At 36.8% G+C, this 20893-nt stretch overlaps 1 protein-coding gene across 4 annotated transcripts in view; it reads right to left on the reverse strand.

The window, feature by feature from the left end:
• CSMD3 (CUB and Sushi multiple domains 3) overlaps nt 1-20893 on the reverse strand; it is a 737988-nt gene that overhangs the window by 206932 nt on the left and 510163 nt on the right. For all 4 annotated transcript variants that reach the window (XM_086609528.1, XM_086609527.1, XM_086609526.1 and 1 more), the window contains 3 exons: nt 19696-19834; nt 17810-17997; nt 7748-7942 (listed from right to left, as the gene is read on the reverse strand). In XM_086609528.1, coding sequence (XP_086465654.1) covers nt 7748-7942; nt 17810-17997; nt 19696-19834 — 522 coding nt within the window. The remainder of the gene's footprint in view (nt 1-7747; nt 7943-17809; nt 17998-19695; nt 19835-20893) is intronic.

Below are 20893 nucleotides of genomic sequence, written 5' to 3' on the forward strand. Positions count from 1 at the left end.
TTACTGCCAAATCCACTAGGTGGAAGTTAGCTTTTCTCTGCCTGGCTTTTTGGCTTGATAGTTGTTGGTGTACAGTGGTGTGCTTTCCATGGAGGAGGAGAAATGAGTGTGTTCACACAGAAAAGAGTCTGTAATTTGAGGTTTATAGGTTAAGGTATACTCAGAACTAGACATCTACTCTTTTACTTTCTCAGGAATCTTCTAAGTGATAAATTTTTACACATACACGCAAAAAGTAACTCTACAATCCCTCCAAAATAGTATTTGCCTTAATCTCGGGCAGTATTGCTTCCACGGAGTATATTCGAATGTTTCACTATATCTAGTAATTCCTGTGTTACTGCTCTAAGTTGTGCCCTGCTGAGCATGAGAGCACAGTAAATCCTGTTTGTGCAGTCCAGATGCAAAGGGAAAAAATATACTTTCCTAACAAGCTATTGGAATCCCCTTTGGTGACTTTTTAAGAAACTTGTCTCTCTCCACTCACTGTATTTGGAGGAAAACTTGGAATGGTAAAGCAATGAGCATATATTTGTAAAAAACGGGCAGCGGAAGCTTGGGAATGAAAATTCAGTATACAGAAGATATTCCAGTCACGATAAAATAAAATCCTTGTATTTTCTTCAAAAGTCCTTCAATTGCCTTTTGAAGTCTGACTATTAAGAACTAACTTTTCAGCGTACGCTGCATTTGAGTAGCATTTTAAATATTCAAAACGCAGTCCTGATTGATTTCAATTCTACTTCTAGGTACTCAGGTCATGGTTTATGTGATCCTATAAAACAGACTCGTTATTCTGGGCAAAAAGAAAATGAGAAATGGTTTCTAAGTAGCCAACACACGACAACTTTAAGTAAAGCATGCTACTTAAGTGGTGAAACTGAACGCTACTTTCGAACGATAAAACAAAGAGAGTCTCATTCACAATAACATTCAGCTTCATTAGCTGCAAGAATACCCTGTGCCTTCTGCAATTGCCTGACTCCTTCCTTACACACTTTAAAACAGATTAAATAGCGGCCCTTCACACGGTGACTTGGAACATAAGTAACTCTTCATCATCACTGGGTCAAAACAAAACTGCTGATGCCCTCTCCCAACCACAGTATTATGTATGATCACTGTTGAAGATGTCCAAGACACACGCCCTCATCTGCATGACAGCCTTAATTCTGTCATTGACTAGCTTTTCAATGTTAGATTTTTCAGCCTTAAATTTTTTTTTTTTAAACAAAAATAATATATCAGTTTCTTACTTATAACGTTGTAATACTTTTGCACACATAAATTATTAATAATGGTTTAATACTTCTACACACAGGTATGTTATACGACACTTTCAAAAAATACAATTTTTATTATTTTAAAGGACAAATTTTCACTCTCTACATACTTCATCTTGCCTCTCCTCATGTGTCATTTCATTCTTCACAGCTTTAAACTCAAAGTTATGCAGTTAACAAGGTAATTGGTGACATTGCACAGTATCATAAACATAGCCACTCCAAGGGGCCATGGTTTCTTTTTCTTTTTCTTTTTTTTTTTTACCTTCTACTGGTTTTACAGATGTTATTTATAAAGATTTAAGGAAACTATTGAGTACTTTTAAAATAAAAGCATCAATCTTGTCTTCTTGTTTTATGGTGTAAATGTTATGAAGTTGAATACTTTACCTACTCAAAGAAGTTGGGCAAGAATGACAGTGTACAATGTGAGAGAAATAACAGTTATACCTTGTACGAATGCTCATTTAAGAAAGTTTTCTGAAGTAGATAGTGAAGAAATCTAGCCAAAACAGTCCCTCAATATTGAAAATGCAAGAGCAAATGTCACAACTTGTTCACATGCCCACGACAATTAATTAATTTCACTCTGTAGTATCATTTAGCTAGTCATAATTTAAATGCTAAATTAGTAGGGATAAAATTATTTTAAATGAAAGTGTCATGCTTCAAGAGGAGGTAAATGGATGACTACAATTGCAGCATCACCTATGCCACTTCTTCCACATATTTTAATGTCTTTAGTGCTTTTACTGCCTTAATGGTATGCTGAGTAAGATTGGTTTTTGCACTCCAGTGGACAGTAACTCTCTCAATGCCTTCATTCCACTCTTTATACCATAAATACCAAATATTTAAACTCATGTCACCATCAGATTTCCTTGCCAAGGTCCTTTCCTAACATGAGAAATATAGACATTTGACTTCCGAGAATTAATTTCAGATTTTGCAAGAATTCTTCTTTAGTGATTATAAGCCATCTTGGCTTTGTATTCTCACTACATCTCTGGTTCTCTTCTACTATCTCATTCAATCCTCTGCCATCTCCAAAGTACGAAGACACAGTGTTTACTGCACAACTTAATTCTCTGCCACAGATAGATTATTTAAAAGCAAATCAACCCCATTGAGGAACAAGCCTCTTGCAGAGAACTGCAAAAGCAAATATCACCTTTGCACGTTAAATTAATGAAATAATCAAAAGGACTTAAATATAAATGTTTCCAGAAAAAAAAAAAAAAAAGAAAATATGAGCAGTAACTGTAGCCAATCCAAAATACATTTACTACTATCCAATCCATCTACAGTGGCTATCACATCCCTGTGATAACATCTGATCTCCATCTCAGTTGCATTTTAGATATGCATTCAGTCTGTTTTGTGCCTTCCAAAACAACTGTTTTGTGCCTTCCAAAATCTTCTTTATAATTGCTTATATATGATACTTGAGGATTTGGGAACATAATGAAGCATTCTACATTTGTGCCCAAAAAATGCAGAATTGGACAAAAATGTTAATGAAAGTTTCAACTGCTTTGATCAGAATTTTTACCTCTAAAATAGTATAGTCACAAAAAAAGCCTTGATTCTTACATGTCTAAAATAGACCATCACATGCCAGTTCTGACTGTTCTTTTAACATACTTGAGCATTTTTAAGAAATGCAAATCAGATTATCTAGAAATTCAACCTTGTCTTTACCTACCTGTCTTACATAAAAATCATCCAAGAAAGTATTTTAGCCTAATATGCCTTAATCTTTCATCTTCTTCTAGACTTACCTGTTCGCCTATGACAAGAACGTTCTCAATTCTTTATAATATTGTCAATAATGGTGAAATTGGGGAATATATATATTCTTTTTTCAATTTGTAATAATACTCAGTCTGACTATGATTTATCATGTAAAAAATTGGCTGACTAAAGTCATGGTTTCAAAAGACCACACTGGCCTTCAATAATCACACTAGAATCATAGCTTCACTCTGTAAAAACTGCCTAAAAATGTGACCTGTAAAGCCTCTGATTAAGGAATAAATATTGAATGCTTGATGAAAAATCTGTCAACATTTAATATGCTACAAACCAATAAATAGTAAGATTAAGCTTTTCTGTGCAGTCTTCTAAAAGTTTTCAGATACAAACCTGATCTGAGCTAATTTAAATAACTGTGACAAGTTAATACAGATGGAAAGAAACATAAACATAGTATGGAAAAGTATGAATTGCTGCAAACCAGGAGCTACTGTCAGAGTCAAAACAGAAAACAAGTACTTCCTCTGATGTTTCAGTTTTCAGGAAAACATTTCCTTGGGAGAAGATGAGGCTGCAGGCACTCCTTTTCCCATCTCTTAATAATGTGAATTATCCTCCAGGTCATAAAACCACCACGGCTATAGTATGTAATTTTGTACATAAGACCAGGAATTAAGATTTCTTGTTGTAATCATAACTAAGAATGTTTCTTTTGCTTTTTGCTTTTAAATATCATAGTATGGGATTGCTCTGGGAGAAATCTTTGGACTTTTTAGGATTTCTTTTAAACAAAAGACAAACATTACATATGAATATTCTGAATACTGATATTTTGTTACCAAAAAAAAAAAAAGGTCAAATAAATCATAGGCAGTACATGACAATATTTGAGCTTGTTAGATACATCTTTCAGATGGAGATACTTTGAAGCTTGGATTCAAATATTTCCAAAGATTAAACAATAGACTATACTGAAATGTAGTAATATTTTTTAGTGATCAATAAATTATTTCTTCTGGTAGGAAGAAGATTTTTATACTCAGTCATAAATGTAATTTCCCACTACAGGTACAGGACTTTTTGTTATTCTGTAAACTATTTTTTTTTCTACAAAAAATTTTAAATTAACTATAGTTGGTGAAGATAAGAGAAATCATTAATCATCATCTCTGTCATAGTAATATTGAATCTGCATATGTTAATTACATCCTGTTCTTAACACCAACCATGAAATGCCAAATAGCTTAGCATATTAGCCTGAATAATCTTTGCATGTGTTCATAAAAGAATGAAGCCAATGATTTGGTTCACTTCCCACACTTATTAGAGAGGCTCAAGGTCATTTTAAATAATGATTTCAACTAAATGCAAGTCATGCCTAATGCACATAGGACTAGGTCATAAAAAATATTTGGTGCATAAAGGTACAATTGTGAAAATATCAGCTTTATGCACTGAGTAGGTTCTGGAAAACTAGTCCTCTATGATCCTGAAAGTCTCTGCTTAGCTTTTGTCTAACTCCAAAATCATCAGTTATTGACATCCAAGGCTGTAGACACTCATATTTTCTGGTTTTGCACATTCCCAGAAAAGCAAGTTTTGACAGACTGAGCAATTCATCGGCCAGTTTATGCTGAAGCCTGACCAGACCCAGAACATCAGTGCTCCTCAGCCAAGATTTCCTATGGGGCTTTATCTACCAGACACTTCCAGAAAATGCTTAAAGCCATACCAAATGGTTACCTTCCCAGTACAATAGAACCATGGCCTTATTTATTTTTTTATTTCAGTTCTGAATGAAGAATGTATTTTTGTCCACATTTTATCTAAAAGATTAGACTTCAGAACAAGTGAAATCCGTAACTCCTTTCTCTACATGGGCCACTCAAACTCATCCACCATCTCTCAGGAGCATGTCTAAAGTTATGTTATTACATAACATGTTGCTATTATGTTATACTATATTATGTATATATATGCTGTCATTATGTTATTATTATACTCAGAATGGGTATAGAGATGGTAGTCTATCCTCCTCTATTGAGACTCTAATATTGAATAAAAATATCTATATTAATTGAAACAAGAGGAGTTTTTACCTAATAGAGGCTGACTCTGGACCCCTGTATCAGTTTCATCCTCATGCTATCCATGTTATTTATCGAATCATTTTCTTTGTGGCAATGATCAAATATTACTGCCACAAATTCTTGAACAAGAGAAAAAGCTTCTCTGTGTTGAGTTATACTCTTTACAAGACTAATTCTACATAGTGTAAAGAATGTCTCTCAAGCCCACAGAGCTATCTGAGGTTCTCCCTTCCTCTCCTCTGAGCTACTCAGCTCCAAACATGAGCAAAATGAGAATATCTATTCATAATATTTCTTGTTTCCATATTCTGAGATGCCTCACTCGCCCTATAAAGCGATATGGCTAAATAGGACGCAAAGGAATTTAACAGAAGAACCTGGATTCTAAATTGATATTAAAAATGTAAAAGTTTAGAGAGAATGATAGGTAATGTTTGTTTTTTTTTTTTCACTTCATACCTAAAGTACTAGACCAAGATATTACAGGTATAAAGGGAGTTCGAGTTCTCAATTTTTTTTTTAAATAAGTAAGAAAATTTAAAAATACATATATATGGATGTGTGTGGTATATCACATTTTATTCTAATTATCAGTTTCAACAGAGTTTCAAAAAAACAATTGGCAGAATGGAGGAATCTCATTTCTCGACTAAGCAAAATTTTTAACTAGATGAGACTGGTGCTCAGGAGGCAAAACTCTCAAACTGTTTCTGCCAGCCCAATGTAATTGAAAGCTAATCGACTGATATCATCTTTCTCAGAGCTATACAAATGTTCTGTTTTTCTTGAGCTAAATCCCACAAAAGTGGAAAGCATTGTTTACATAGTAAAAATATACTGCAATACATCATAGTAACATATCTACAAACCTTCAACTCCGAACTGAAGGAAAGGGCAATGTAAGAAAAAAAAGTGAAAACTGCAAAGCTAAGGCATTTTTATGGACCCTACTCTGTGACATCATATTCTAAAGAAGTGTGGGGTTTGTCATCTTTGAAATAAGCCCTTGTTCATCCAGAAAAGAAACGGTCCAGTTAGAATCGGTGACAGATATCCACTAACCCTTTTATGACAAGATTTTTTTCCCTTTTTATTAAAATGGCAGTCCTTCCAAGTAAAATACTCTCCCTTTAGTGAATGTTAAAATAGATAGCACTGGAAGATTGCTAAATAGACTGCAAGCGGCATGAATAGGCACAATTATTGCATCACCGGTAAAGAAATTCTTTACCTTTCATTACCCATGAAAAAGACCTTTGAAAACAAAGGAAATCTTGCTCGGCTTACACACAACAACCTTCCTCACTGACTCCTCCCTAAAACAATCCGTTCATATCTCATTTTAAAATGAGGAAGAAACTTTTGACTTCCATTGCACACAGTCTACAAGTTTGAACACATTTTCAAAAGTTTGAAAGAGTTAGTTTTCCAATTTGAAACCACTGAAGTTTGTTATTCAGTGCTATATGATGGTTTCCACAGGTAATGAAAATGCTAACATTCTTCAATTGATTATAATATTGATTATTCTTTAGAGTTGACAATTTAATTTAATTTAATTTAATTTTATTTTATTTTATTTTATTTTTGTTTTGTTTTATTTTATTTTATTTTATTTATTTTTTTTCTGTTTTGCTGGTAATCCACCATCCACTTTGTAACAGAAATTTAAGTACAAAACAAAGAAAATCCATTACTATATTTAAAATTAATATATTCAAATTGGAAATGGATTTAACAGCTTTTTTTGTCTTCAAATTATGAAAAGGAACTGAAATTAACATGATAATGAGGACATTTTATTTTAACTTACAAAGCAAATGTTAATTTTATAATGTAGCATTTTTGCATTGTTTATTAATATCTGGATACAAGGGAGATATTTTGTGCTTAATCTTACAGAATATATGAAAAGAATATGTTTTTTTTCCTCAAGTGGCAATCAATTGCTGGTAAGAATTAACACCAAATCAGTAAAATAAAAACTGAATCTTTCCTTACAGTTTAAATCTGAAAATGCTTATGCTTGAGGTAGTCAAAGGTTATATAGCTAAAGTAAGAAGATTTCTGAAATAAGCAGAGTTCTTCATATCCATAAAATTTTGAACAATTGGATCTTTGGTGCATTTCAAGGCTAAATTTTTCTAGAGACCAAAGGTCCAACAGGTTAAATGGTACAATTTTCTATGTACAAAATATTTCATCTACGTGGTTTAAAAGCCAGTAATAACAAAAAGAAACAAGCATATATTGTGGCATTCAGAGTATACTTAATTCTCTATTTAAATACATAGGTATGGTATATATCTCTACACTCTGCTGTAAATTTGCTAATTCCAGAACACAGGTCGATACAGAGGATGTCATTACTATTAACCTCTATTTGCAACAATAACTTATAACACTATTTATCCAACATTATTATAAACTGAAAATAATATTTATCTTGAGTTATCTTATTAAATAATTTATTTTTATTATATATATCATTGAAAAGGGATTTGTCCTAAAAGAAAATTTTATTAAAACTGCTTCTTCTAATTTTGTACCTGTTTCTTCCATATGACAAAGCAAGAATAATAACAACAACAATTATAATAAATGAAAAACTGCTCTTACCATGACAACTGGGCAGGGCTCTGTTCCATCCAGGTCTTCCATCATCTCCCATGATACATGTTAGTGTAGAATACCCTTGAAGAACATAACCTGCATCGCAGTAATATGTAACAGTTGACCCCAGTTTATAATCCATTCCAAGTCTTGTTCCATTCATTATATTTCCAGGATCAAAGCAAGACTCACGTAGCTTTGCTATAGAGAAAACAAATGTAAATATAATTATGAATAGAATCTAAACCATTACAAATATTTTCTGGAGTTCTCTCAAGGTCCTCTTTGAGGACCCTGTAGATATACAATATTTCTTTTTTTTTTTTTTAAATAATCCTTCCATTCTACATCAAATGTTCTCTCTCCTTTACTTTAAAGACTGTATAAATTACTCTATAATGACCAAAACCATGTCTTCTATATTTTTCCTAGATAATTCCTATAGTGATCCATTACAAGAACTATTTTTCTGGAGTTCAGTGCGACCAATGATGTAGCTACACAGTTAGATGAAGTTAGAGCTATGGACATTGTTCCAGTAGATAAGACACATCCTAGTTTTAAAATCCGTGGCCTGAAAACTGGTAAGTGGAGGAAACCAATATTAGTCACAAAACAAAAAGTATGCAAACAAGAATTTATTCAAAATTAATAAACTCCAAATAAATATCTATATCCATGCATATGATATACTGATATATTTTCATATAGCTTTTTTTCTTCACTGGAGGACAAAGCATTAAAATATTCCTTAAATTTATCACATTTTTTTATTATTTATAGCTATTTGTTTCACAATATTGAAACAAATTCAAACATGCGGATATGTTCTTATCTTTGCTTAACAATTCAATAAAGTATATTGAATATACAATATAGGTGTATTTAATATCTAACACACAAGAAACTACACAAAAATAACCACTCGGCACTTCTAATTAACAACATTACTATGCAGAAGGGGAGAAAAGGTAAACATTTGGAAAATTTGCAATGTTTTTCCATTAAGAAAAAAACAGTAAACGTATTAGGAAATAGTAGAAACTGGAATGAAGTAGACAATTTTGTGCTATGGAGGGTGGAGTTTGGAGTAATTTATTTTATCAAGTAGAAGATAGAAATTTCAGATTTTCTTCTATACCATTTAAGGGAAAATCAATAGGGAACACTTATGCACTTTTTGCAAGATCATTGCCAACATTCTAATACATCAAAAGAGGTGGCTTTTTACCAGGCATATTTGCACTGTGGAACTTTCTGCTACAGGTAGGTATGGTTGCCAAAAGACTATACGATCTTTGAAATTCCTGGAAGGCTATTTAAGAGCTATAAATACTAAGACAATTAGTATCTGATTCTGGCAGTACCTAAGCTGAAGTTTCTGAAAACTTCCAGATAACAGAAAGAAATAATTATATATTTATTTTTTATATAGTTTAGCCACATATCAGCTATTGGCCACAACTAGAGACAAGTTAATGAATTTAGTAGATTGTTGATTTGATCCTCTAATGCCATTTCTATGTTAGAGTATTTCTGAGAGGAGAGAAAGAATTACATTGCAAAACAATAAAAGTACATTTACATTTGAAGATGGAAACATAGAATAATTCTTTCGAAATTTCCACTTCACATCTTCCAAAAGAACAGGCAGATCTCCTAATGCGGTCAAAGATTTATTAAGATTCATATATCTAATATTCAGAGTATGCTTCTGATATGAAAAACAGTTCAATAACAAGTAATAATTACAACACATAGTTAATTATTAAGAACAGGTATTTGATATCCACATTGATTCATATAGATGTAGTGTGGTGCCTGTAACGTGTCTCCTGTTGAGAATGTTGACGCTTCAAAATATAGGGCGACATTACAAAAATAAAGGCTAAAACTTTTGTAACACTCATATTCAAAAATTTGGGTGGACGATCAAAAGTTAAAAGATGCAATTTACTAGAAAGTCTGTAAGATATCACATAGATATTAATAATAACTATGGTAAACCAACCACACTGTGATTTGAGAAGTCTGGCTGACCTTAGGGCAAACTGAAAATTCTTTCAAGTCCAAATTCTCAAATTAAAAAAACCCACCAAAACAACAGAATAATTAAGGATTATAACTAATATTTTGACAATAGCATAAAAACATTATTTTTTTCATCTTAATGAACTGATACTGATATACACAAATGATATTGTGAGATCACCATTCTTGAGTTTATGATAGGAAATGTTTCATAATTCTAGCAGATCACTGGATAAAGTAGAGATTAGTACTACATGAGAAATTAAAGAGAGAAGAAGATAATCTGCGTGGTGCATAAATCAAAAACTGAGGAAAGACATGATTTGTCACAGTACAAATTTTCTCTAGGGAGAATTTACAGCCCTGTAATTTTCTTTTCCCCCAAAGTACAGTTGTGACAGACTCCTGAAGTTGCTGACTAAACAGTAGCAATGTCACTATAGAAATACAGTTTCTTAATAACTATTCTGAAAAATAAAGCCTGAAATACTTAGCAGCTTCAAACAACTTTTGCAAATCTGAAGTAGCTGCTAAGAGAACTTGTAAAGAAAGTCATGATACTGCACTACAATATATGAAGAATGAAGCCAAATGTGGCAAAAAGATTCATAAGGTCTAGCTGAGAACCAGTGAAAAAAAGAGCAAATAAGAAGACTGCAGTAGAATATTTATGAAAATAAAATAGAAGTGCTCCCAGGAGACAGGAGAAAAAGTCCTTCACCATCAAGGGGAGCAGAGAATGGATTGAGAGTAGCCCTGAGGACAAGGACTTGGGGGTGCTGGGTGATGAGAAGCTCAACATGAGCCCACAATGTGTGCTGGCTGCCCAGAAAGCCAACCGTATCCTGGGCTGCATCAACAGGAGCATGGCCAGCAGGTCGAGGGAGGTGATTCTGCCCCTCTACTCTGCTCTCATGAGATCCCACCTGGAATACTGCGTTCAGCTCTGGAGTTCCCAACACAAGAAGGACATGGAGCTGCTGGAGCAGGTCCAGAGGAGGGCCACAAAGATGATGTGAGGGCTGGAGCACCTCTCCTATGGAGACAGGCTGAGAGAGTTGGGGCTGTTCAACCTGGAGAAGAGAAGGCTCCAAGATGATCTTTTAGCAGTCTTCCAGTACCTGAAGGGGGCCTACAGAAAAGCTGGAGAGGGATGTTTAAGAAGGGTGTGTAGTGACAAGGACAAGGGGAAATGGCTTTAAATTGAAAGAGAGTAGATTTTGATTAGATATAAGGAAGAAAGTCTTCACTCTGAGGGTGGTGAAGCAGTGGAACAGGTTGCCCAGAGCACTTGTGGATGCCTCATCCCTGGAGGTATTCAAGGCCAGGTTGGATGAGGCTTTGAGCAACCTGGTGTAGTGGAAGGTGTCCCTGCCCATGGCAGGGGGGTTAGAACTAGATGATCTTTAAGTTGCTTTCCAACCCAAACCATTCTACGATTCTATGATTAGAGGATCAATGTCATCTATTTCCAACTGAAGAACTCAAGATATTGATGACCCCTGTAGCCCCTCCTCTTTCTTTCCCAAGAATACTAGTATCATAAAGCTGAAAACACAGAAGAGTAGTGGCAGGTTTAGGAGAACATCAGAGAAAATTTTGGAGAGTGTGTGCTACAAATTTAGCTGTATTATTAAGAAGACTTTTTCTGTAGTACTATTTTTTAAACTATTTTCTGTAATAATTGAGCATGGACTGAAAATAGTTATTTCGTTAGACAGTTAGGATTTGAGTTAGAGTAACATTAATTCCTTGGCTGTGCAAACTTGGTGTAAATTTCTTTTGTTCCTAATAAAACCTTGCAACAAGGTTCGAGAAGAACAGATACTACTTCTCTGATAACTTTACCGTACCACTGGATCAATTAAGGCTTCTGAAATACAGGCTGAACAGGTAGCGATATGTGCTGCTGCAATCTTAAGTTCAACAAGGAAGTCCCTGTTGGCTAACATATGGTAATGATGCCAAAATCCTCTAGAAAAATAGTATCTCAGTGCATGGAAAACATCACTGAAAGCCAAGAGAAGCAGGTGCTTTGTCCAGAACTTGATGACTTACTACTTCGTTTCTAAGTCTCAAAGAGATCAAGGCCATAAAAGCTTCTTAGAGAGAATATTACAGACATAACTAACTGTAGCAAACACTCCGTAATTTTTCTCCAGGACACTTATTAGAACTAGTAAACTGCTCCTCCATTACAAAATAGAAATTAAAGGAGGGAGGAAGGCAAGAAGAAAACCCAATCAGAAATTTGAGCGGGTCCAGAGGAGGGCCACGAAGATGATCCGAGGGCTGGAACACCTCTCCTATGAAGACAGGCTGAGAGTTGGGGCTGTTCAGCCTGGAGAAGAGAAGGCTCCGGGGTGATCTTATTGCAGCCTTCCAGTACTTAAAGGGGGCCTACAGGAAAGCTGGAGAGGGACTTTTTACAAATGTATATAGTGATAGGACAAGGGGCAATGGCTATAAACTGAAAGAGGGTAAACTTAGATTAGATAAAAGGAAGAAATTTTTTACATTGAGGGTGGCGAGGCACTGGAACAGGTTGCCCAGAGAAGTTGTGGCTGCCCCATCCCTGGAAATGTTCAAGGCCACATTGGATGAGGCTTTGGGCAACCTGGTGTAGTGGAAGCTGTCCCTGCCCATGGCAGGGGGATTGGAACTAGATGATCTTTGAGGTCCCTTCCAACCCAAAGCATTCTATGATTCTATGATTCTACGAAACATTATTACAGAACTGACCTGAGACAAAGTTCAGGTCTGAGATTTACATCTGAAAATTATGGCCAGTTAATGAAGTATAACTTAAGTGCTACTGACACTTAAAATAGGATTAGTGTACATATAGGACACAACTGCAGCTGCTACAATTTGTGTGAAAAATTTAAGTTCCTCAAATCAGAATAATTTATTTTGGAAGTCATGTAGCACAACCCTTGTGCAAAGTGGGGCCAGTTTGATTAGGTTGCTCAGACATTTGTCCAGTTCAGTTCCCATTTCAAAGGATTCAGATGACATGATTTCAGAGCAATCAGTTCCAATGTTTGACTACCCTCAGAGTGATTTATTTATTTTTTCTTAATATCTAATTGAAATTTCTCTTGATGCAACTTGTGCCCATTATCTCCCATATTATCCCTATGTGCCCCTGAGAAGAGTCTGGCTCTGTGTTTTCTATGCATTCTCATTAAGTAGCTGAAGCAAATCCAGTTGCCTCAGCCCTTCTTTGTATGTTATAGGCTTCACCCTCCTAACCATCTTGGTGACTCTCCATTGGAACAGACTTACTTCTGCGTGTCAAAATTGCTCCAGCACTGATGAGCTCTTAAGTGTACAATTGCCTGGATTTGCAGATTCCACTCTTGCTTCCAGTCTTCCACTCTCAGCCCAGAAGGTTGCTTGTCTTCTTTACCAGAGGGACACACTGCTGGCTTATGGTTAATTGTACACAAGGCCCTCCAGATCCTTTTCTGCAGAGCTTTACCCTCTCCAGTCATCCCCCAGCCTCTATTGTTTCACAGGGTTATTCCATTGAAATGCAGAACTTCACATTTGCCGTTGTCAAAGGTTCCTGTCAGCCCAGTTCTCCATAAGATCCTTTGAACAGCAAAGCTACTGTATGGATCGTCTGCCTCATAGATCTTAAAAAAGTTTCAGTAATGGCCAGGGCACAGGCGACTCAATGTCTAGTGCACAGGTAACTCACTAGTCAGGGATGGGGGGAGCTGTAGCATTCACCCAGCCTTGCATCGCTTTGAGGCAGAGAAGACCCATGGGGAGCTGTGCAGATAGCTCAGCCCTGAGTTGTCTGATAAACCCTACACTAAACAAAGAAGTGCTGTTATTCAGAGAACTGAAACTTGGACTGAGCATTGAAATCCTTCAACAAAGAATATGCCCTAAGTCTCAATCCAACCATTGTCCAGTTGCCTGAAGTAACATAAAGAAAAGCTGGAAGTTTCCATTTCAGTGACAACTTTGTGTATTCAGACAATCGACGAGGAAACTCCTCCATACCACCAAAAACCCCCTCAGGCATAGTACCTACACACAGTTGCGAAATCAGGGGATAAAAACCCTGTGATTTGGGCTGGGAATTGCGAGTAGATTCTCCAACTACACAGCCGACCTGTGAGGAGATTCTTCCCCCCTTGATCGGGATGCTGGCCAAGGTATCTTCCCTGGGATTGAAAGCCCTTGCCTGGAGGGGTAAGGGAACATTTAGCATGCTTTAAGTCTGCTGCATTTGTGCGTTGTCTCTCTTGTGTGTTGTAACAGTGCATCCCGTGACTCTCTTGTAACAGTGTATTGTAATAGCATATTGGTGTCCCTGCCCATGGCAGGAGGGTTGGAACTAGATGGTCGTTGAGGTCCCTTCCAACCCAAACCATTCTATGATTCTATGATTCCTCCATTGTATCTATAAAATCTGCAATAGTGGCGTATTGAGTCTGCAAGTGCAGTTCAAGTAAAATGTTAGCCTGAACCTTACAGTTAAATCTGTAAGAGCAGTTCAAATAAATCGTTTGCTTGAACCTTGTAGTTGAGTCTCTTTTCGCCACAGCTACCTTCGAGAGTAGTGATGTTTCCCAACAAAACTGGTGTCCACAAACTTGCTCTGTCCCATCATACAGGTCATCAATAAAGACACTGCTGCCTGCAATATTAATCGCAATTAATACTATCCAAGAGTTTGAGCTCCGCAATCGAGTAAATTTTCCAGTCACATTGTCATCCACCTACCCAGTCCATATCTCATCAAATTGGGCTGTCATGATACACGGAGAGAGTACATCAAAGGCCTTTCTGAAGTCAGGGTATTCAATATCCCCAATTTTTCCTTGTCCACTCAGTCTTTCATCTCTTCATAGACAGTGATGCATTCGATGGGCACAATTCCCCCTGGTAAATCCATGCAGACTGTTTCCAAAAAGCTACTTGTCCTTTGTTTTGGAAATAGTTTCCAGGCAGATTTGCTCCATAATCATTCCAGGGATTGAGTTTAAAATGACCAACCCAGTACTTCTCCAGGTGCTCTTCTTTCTCTTCTTCAAGGTGAATATGGCATTTTAACATTTCCATTCACCAGGAACCACTCTGATTGTTATGATCTTTCAGAGATAATAGAAAGCAGCTTCTTGGGTGCATCTTATCTATTCCAACGGAGATATGTAGAACCAGGTGGCTTAATTGCTTCCTGACTCCTCCTTCCTCCGCTGTGGATAATGTTGCCCTCCCACAAACCCTACTAGCAGGGTCAGGGAGGACTGAGGGCAAAACATACCAGTAGAAAACAAGGTTAAATGGTATTAAGTACCACAATCTTTTCCATTTTCTTTTCATTGGATCCTCAGCCCCAATGGTGAATAACTATTAAATCAGATGATTTGTGCTAGTCAACTAAGGGACCACCTGCATCAAAAAATTGTCATGAACACACTCAAGAGAGCCCTTGGGCTGCTTGTGCTAAACCACATCATCCTTCCAGCACCTATTAGAGTGGTAAAAATTCCCTGTTAGTACCAGGGCTATGCCTCTTCCAGGTATCACTTATCTGTCTTAACCAGTTGGCCTGCGTCAGGCACCTGAAAATATATTATCTGTAGTTGTTTTCATAGAATCAGAATTGTAAAATGATTTGGGTTGGAAGGGACCTCAAAGATCATCTAGTTCCAACCCCCTTGCCATTAACAGGGACACCTTCCTCTAGATGAGGTTGCTCAAAGCCTCATCCAACCTGCCCTTGAACACTTTCAGTGATAGGGCATCCACGACTGCTCTAGGCAACCTGTTCCAGTGCCTCACAACCCTCAATGTAAAAAATTTCTTCCTTATATCTAATCGAAATCTACTCTCTTTCAATTTAAAGCCATTGCCCTTTGTCCTACCACTACACACCCTTGTAAAAAGTCCCTCTCCAGCTTTATTTTAGGACCTCTTTAAGTTCTGGAAGACTGCTAGAAGTTCTCCTTGAAGCCTTCTCTTCTCCAGGCTGAACAGCCCCAACTCTCTCAGCCTGTCTTCATAGGAGAGGTGCTCCAGCCCTTGGATCATCTTCGTGGCCCTCCTCTGGACCCACTCCAACAGCTCCATGTCCTTCTTATGTTGCAGTCCTCAGTACTGAACGCAGTACTCCAGGCGGGGGGGAGTCTCAGAAGAGCAGAGTAGAGGGGCAGAATCACCTCCCTCAACCTGCTAGCAACATTTCTTTTGATGCAGCCCAGGATACGGTTGGCTTCTTATCACCCAACACCCTCAAGTCTTTCTCCTCAAGGCTGCTCTCAATCCATTCTCCACCCAGCCTCTACCTGTTCTTCGAATTCCCCTGACCCATGCAGGACCATGCACTTGGACTTCTTGAAGTTAATGAGGTTTGCATTGGCCCACTCTTCAAGCTTGCCAAGGTCCCTCAGGATGTCATCCCTTCCCTCCATCATGTCGACCACACCACACAGCTTGATCGTCGTCAGTAAACTAGCTGAGGGTACACTCAATCCCATGGTTCATGTCATCAAAAAAGATGATAAACAGCATCTGTCCCAATACTGACCCCTGAGGAATGCCACTTATCCCTGGTCTCTACTTGGACATCAAGCTGTTGACTGCAACTATTGAGTGTGACCCATCCAGACAATTCATTATCCACCGAGTGGTCCATCCACCAAATCCATATCTCTCCAATTTAGAGACAAGAATGTCATGTGGGACAGTGTCAAATGCTTTGCACAAGTCCAGGTAGATGATACCAGTTGCTCTTCCCTTATTCATCAACGCTGTAACCCCATCATAGAAGGCCATCAAATTAGTCAGGCAGGATTTGCCCTTAGAGAAACCATGCTGGCTGTCATCAATCACCTTCTTTTTTCCATGTGTCTTAGCATAGTTGCCAGGAGGATCTGCTCCATGATCTTGCCAGGCACAGAGGTGAGACTGACTGGCTTCCTTTTTTCCCTTTCTAAAAATGGGAGATATGTTTCCCATTTTCCAGTCAGTGGGAACTTCATCAGACTGCCATGACTTCTCAAATATGATGGTGAGTGGCTTAGCAACTTCACCTGCCAGTTCCCTCTGGATCCGCGGATGCATCTCCTCAGGTCCCATGGACTTGTACACCTTCCAGTTCCTTAGATAGTCTCGAACCTGATCTTCTCTTACAGTGGGCGGTTCTACATTCTCCCAGTCTCTGCCTTTGCCTTCTGTGACTTGAGCTGTGCAGCTGGAGCTCTTGCCAGTGAAGACTGAGGCAAAGAAGGCATTGAGAACCTCAGCCTTCTCCATATCCTGGGTAGCTAGGTCTCCCGTTTCCTTCTGAAGAGGGCTCACATTTTCCTTAGATCTCTTTTTATCACTGACATATCTATAGAAGTTTTTCTTGTTGCCCTTGATGTCCCTGGCCAGATTTAACTCTATCAGGGCTTTAGCTTTCCTAACCTGATCTCTGGTTGCTCGGACAATTTCTCTGTATTCCTCCCAGGCGACCCGTCCTTGCTTCCACCCTATGTCGGCTTCCTTTCTTTTTCTGAGTTTGTCTAAGAGCTCCTTGTTCATCCATGCAGGCCTCCTGGCATTTTTGCCTGATTTCCTCTTTGGTGGGATGCACTGCTCCTGTGCTTGGCGGAGGTGATCCTTGAATATTAACCAGCTTTCTCGGGCCCCTATTCCCTCCAGGGCTTTATCTCATGGTATTCTATCAAGCAGGTCCCTGAAGAGGTCAGTCTGCTCTCCTGAAATCCAGTCTAGTGAGCTTGCTGTGCTACCTCGTCTCTGCCCGAAGGATCTTGAACTGCATCACTTCATGATCACTGCAGCCAAGGCTGCCCTTGAGCTTCATCTTAAGACGCTTTCTCTTTAGAAGCTTTTTCTTAAATTATTACCCTTACAACATTCCATTTTGTCTGTATAGATAATAAGCATTTTCATACTCCTAGGCAAAACCAAAATATTATGAGGTAGAAAGCTCTGAAAAATTAAAATAGATTAAAATTTACTGTCATGAATTGAACTTTTTTATTAGAAAAGAAAAATATTTTTATTTACCTTTATACTCTAGGTGGAATCCAGTAAAGCTAACAGATCCATCACTCCGAAATGCCAGATGCATGGTATTTGAACTACTTTCTATCCTCTCTGGCAGCTTGCTATCTTGAAAGCTCCCAATCAGTGGGCTATTACTGTCTGGCCCATCATAGATATAAAGAAAATCATAATTTGGTTCTATACTGAAACTGTGGAACAAAAAAGAGAAATATTAGATAGAATATGCTTTGTCTAACATTTTCACTCTTATTAGCTTAAATAGAAGTTTACTACCACTGTTTTAATAAAAGGAAAAAAAATTGCACTGTCAAAATAATGGTTTGTAGAAGTGTTTTATTAGAAAACAACAGAAATTTTATATTTATTAGTTCTATGTTTAGAAACAATACTTTGCCAATAGCCAGGAAAAAAAGTAAAGTTTTTAAATAGAAAAAAAACCCCACAATATTTCTAAAGCTTTAGAGAAATCAACAATGTAGATCTACTGGAACCCTTGGCAGAAATGCTTTATGACGTAATGCAATCAGCTGCAGAGTAGAGCCTACACAGCTTCCAATCAGACTGAACCTTTCCACATATCCAGAGGGAAGATTTTCCAGTCAGAGTAAGAAGCATTTTGCCTATAATCAGTTTAAATGAAAAGGTGTAGTATTGAAACCTCATGTTTTCTTTTGAACTTAATTTTAGTTACTTAATTTAGTTAATTATTTAACTAATTATAGTTAATAATCTAACTTAATTAGTTAATTTTGAACTTAATACTAGTAAGGTCAGAGAGTTAATCAAGATTGTCTCCGTATAAAAAAAGTTTTAAAAAAGATTATTAGTAAAAAATTGAAAATCCAGCCACTGGAATTATTTTGTCTCTACTTGACACTAGCTCCTGATTAAAATAAATGGAGGCATTGAAGACCTGATACAGCTCCTTCAGGAGAAAAAAAAGTCCTACTGCACAGTAGAAAGTTTCTTTGCAACTTACAGCACTCTGAAATCACCAGCAAAATAGTTACATTGTTAATCATGTAAATATGATTGAGTGATTAATTTGCTTGGAAGGAATTCTTCAAAACACATACTCTATCACTGAGTACTAAGAATAGACAACTATATGATCTACATCACTGAGCATGTCATCACATTGTCATTGATCAGAACAATAAAGCCACTATTACAGAACATCCAGCATAAAAAGGACTTAAATTGGATGAGACATTACAAGTACAATTTTTAACTCTCCTGTGACATCATCATATGCCCTGGTTGGGATGCATCTTTTTCATAGATAATATGTATATTAATTTACTTTATGGGTTACACACAATGCAGACAGCAAAATTTCCACTGTGGATTCTATTAAGCTCAATTTAATCTTGCATTGTGATAAAGGAAAATGCTAAAACAATTCCATCTAATAGCCAGAACACCAAGAAGTATCCTGTTGAAGTATCCTGAAATGCTACAGACTAATAAAACTAATTCAAAGACTATTTTGGAAATTTTGCTTAAATAGCAGGTGAGTGCCTCATACAAAATATGATGAATTAATAGGCTTATCATTAAAGAACATCCTCCTGGGCTGTGAACAATTCAATTACTCCAGGCTGCCTTCTCTGGAAGAGAACATTAGGAAATTGAGCATCATCTCCTTCCACATTAGTCAGCATAAACAGAGTGCTTTTAACTGAACAGCAGCAATGAGCTTCCAAGCTCCATCTCTATGTGTATTGAATACTCTAATGTATTTGTGACTGCTAACAAAGTTAGCAACTACTAATCACTTTGATAGTTATACTAAGTATACATAGGTTACCCTACAAAGCTCTGAACAACTGCCTGTAAAAAGTTATAAACATGACTTTAAAAATTATGAGCAAGTAGCAGTTTACCTGATAAATGCTAATGATATAACATAATCATTATTAACAGTGACAGTCCAGTCACAATCTCTGCTGTGAGGATAAGGATGAGGGAAGTTTGGTGAAAGTATAAAACCTGATGAGCCAGTCAAGTTTCCTCCACAGGGAGCTGTAAATAAAAATAAATTGGAATTGAGGAAAGAAGGTAAGAGAAAAAGAAGCAAGCACCAGCAATCTGTTCACTGACATTTCAAGTCCTTCAAAAGTTAAACAAGAAACGAGTGAAGTATTTACAAAGCTTTAATGGAAACAAAAAATGTATTCACATTTCTCCTTAGACAAATACTAATACTACTAAGTGAAGCACTTGTTTTTGAACTCCGTGTCCTTTTATTTGCTTGCATAACATTATTTCAAAGCTTTTCTGAAAATACCATGAACTTGAAAAGTGCTCTGGCTGCAGACATAAAAAAGCTGGAGTGGATAAGCTTTCCACTTTCTACTTCTTGTTAAAGGAATTCTAAAAGAAGCTTCTTAGGTTATACAATATGATCTACTTACACTGATAATTCTCACCAGATGGCACTCATTAGTAATTCAGATCAAGATTGGCCTAATATAAATGAAATTCAACAAAAACATTCTAGTAATTGCAGTTTTCGAACTCAGAGATAAATAAAATATCTTCCAAGCACATGTAGAACAGAACAAACACATTACTCTGTGTGATTTTGAGGTTCATAAATGTGTGATGGTGGTCCAGAAACGTAAATACTTATTAAAAAGAACGAAAGTATCACTACCTTCATGAACTTCTGTACTTCAGGATTCTTTAACTAAGATTTCATAGAAAAACAAGAGAATAAGCATATTTTCAAAAGATTTTTTTGAAAAAAAACTTCTTATATTTATTCAAAATATTTTAGATAAGATACATAAAGAATTATAACATTGCAAAATTGAATTCTACAAAGCAACCGCCTGCAGTACCAGGGAATGGAGTTGATCACTCAGGACTTCTGTAACAGAGATTCTGTGAGCTCAAAGATTATTTAAAACACTTTCATAGAATCATAGAATGATTTAGGTTGGAAAGACCCTTAAGATCATCTAGTCCAACCACTAACCTAGCACTGCCAAGTTCACCACTAAACTATGTCCCTAAGCACCACATCTACACGTCTTTTAAATACCTCCATGGATGGTGACTCAACCGCTTCCCAGGGCA

This window comes from Tauraco erythrolophus, chromosome 3 (genome assembly GCF_009769465.1).
Source record: "Tauraco erythrolophus isolate bTauEry1 chromosome 3, bTauEry1.pri, whole genome shotgun sequence".
Classification (NCBI taxonomy): Eukaryota; Metazoa; Chordata; class Aves; order Musophagiformes; family Musophagidae; genus Tauraco; species Tauraco erythrolophus.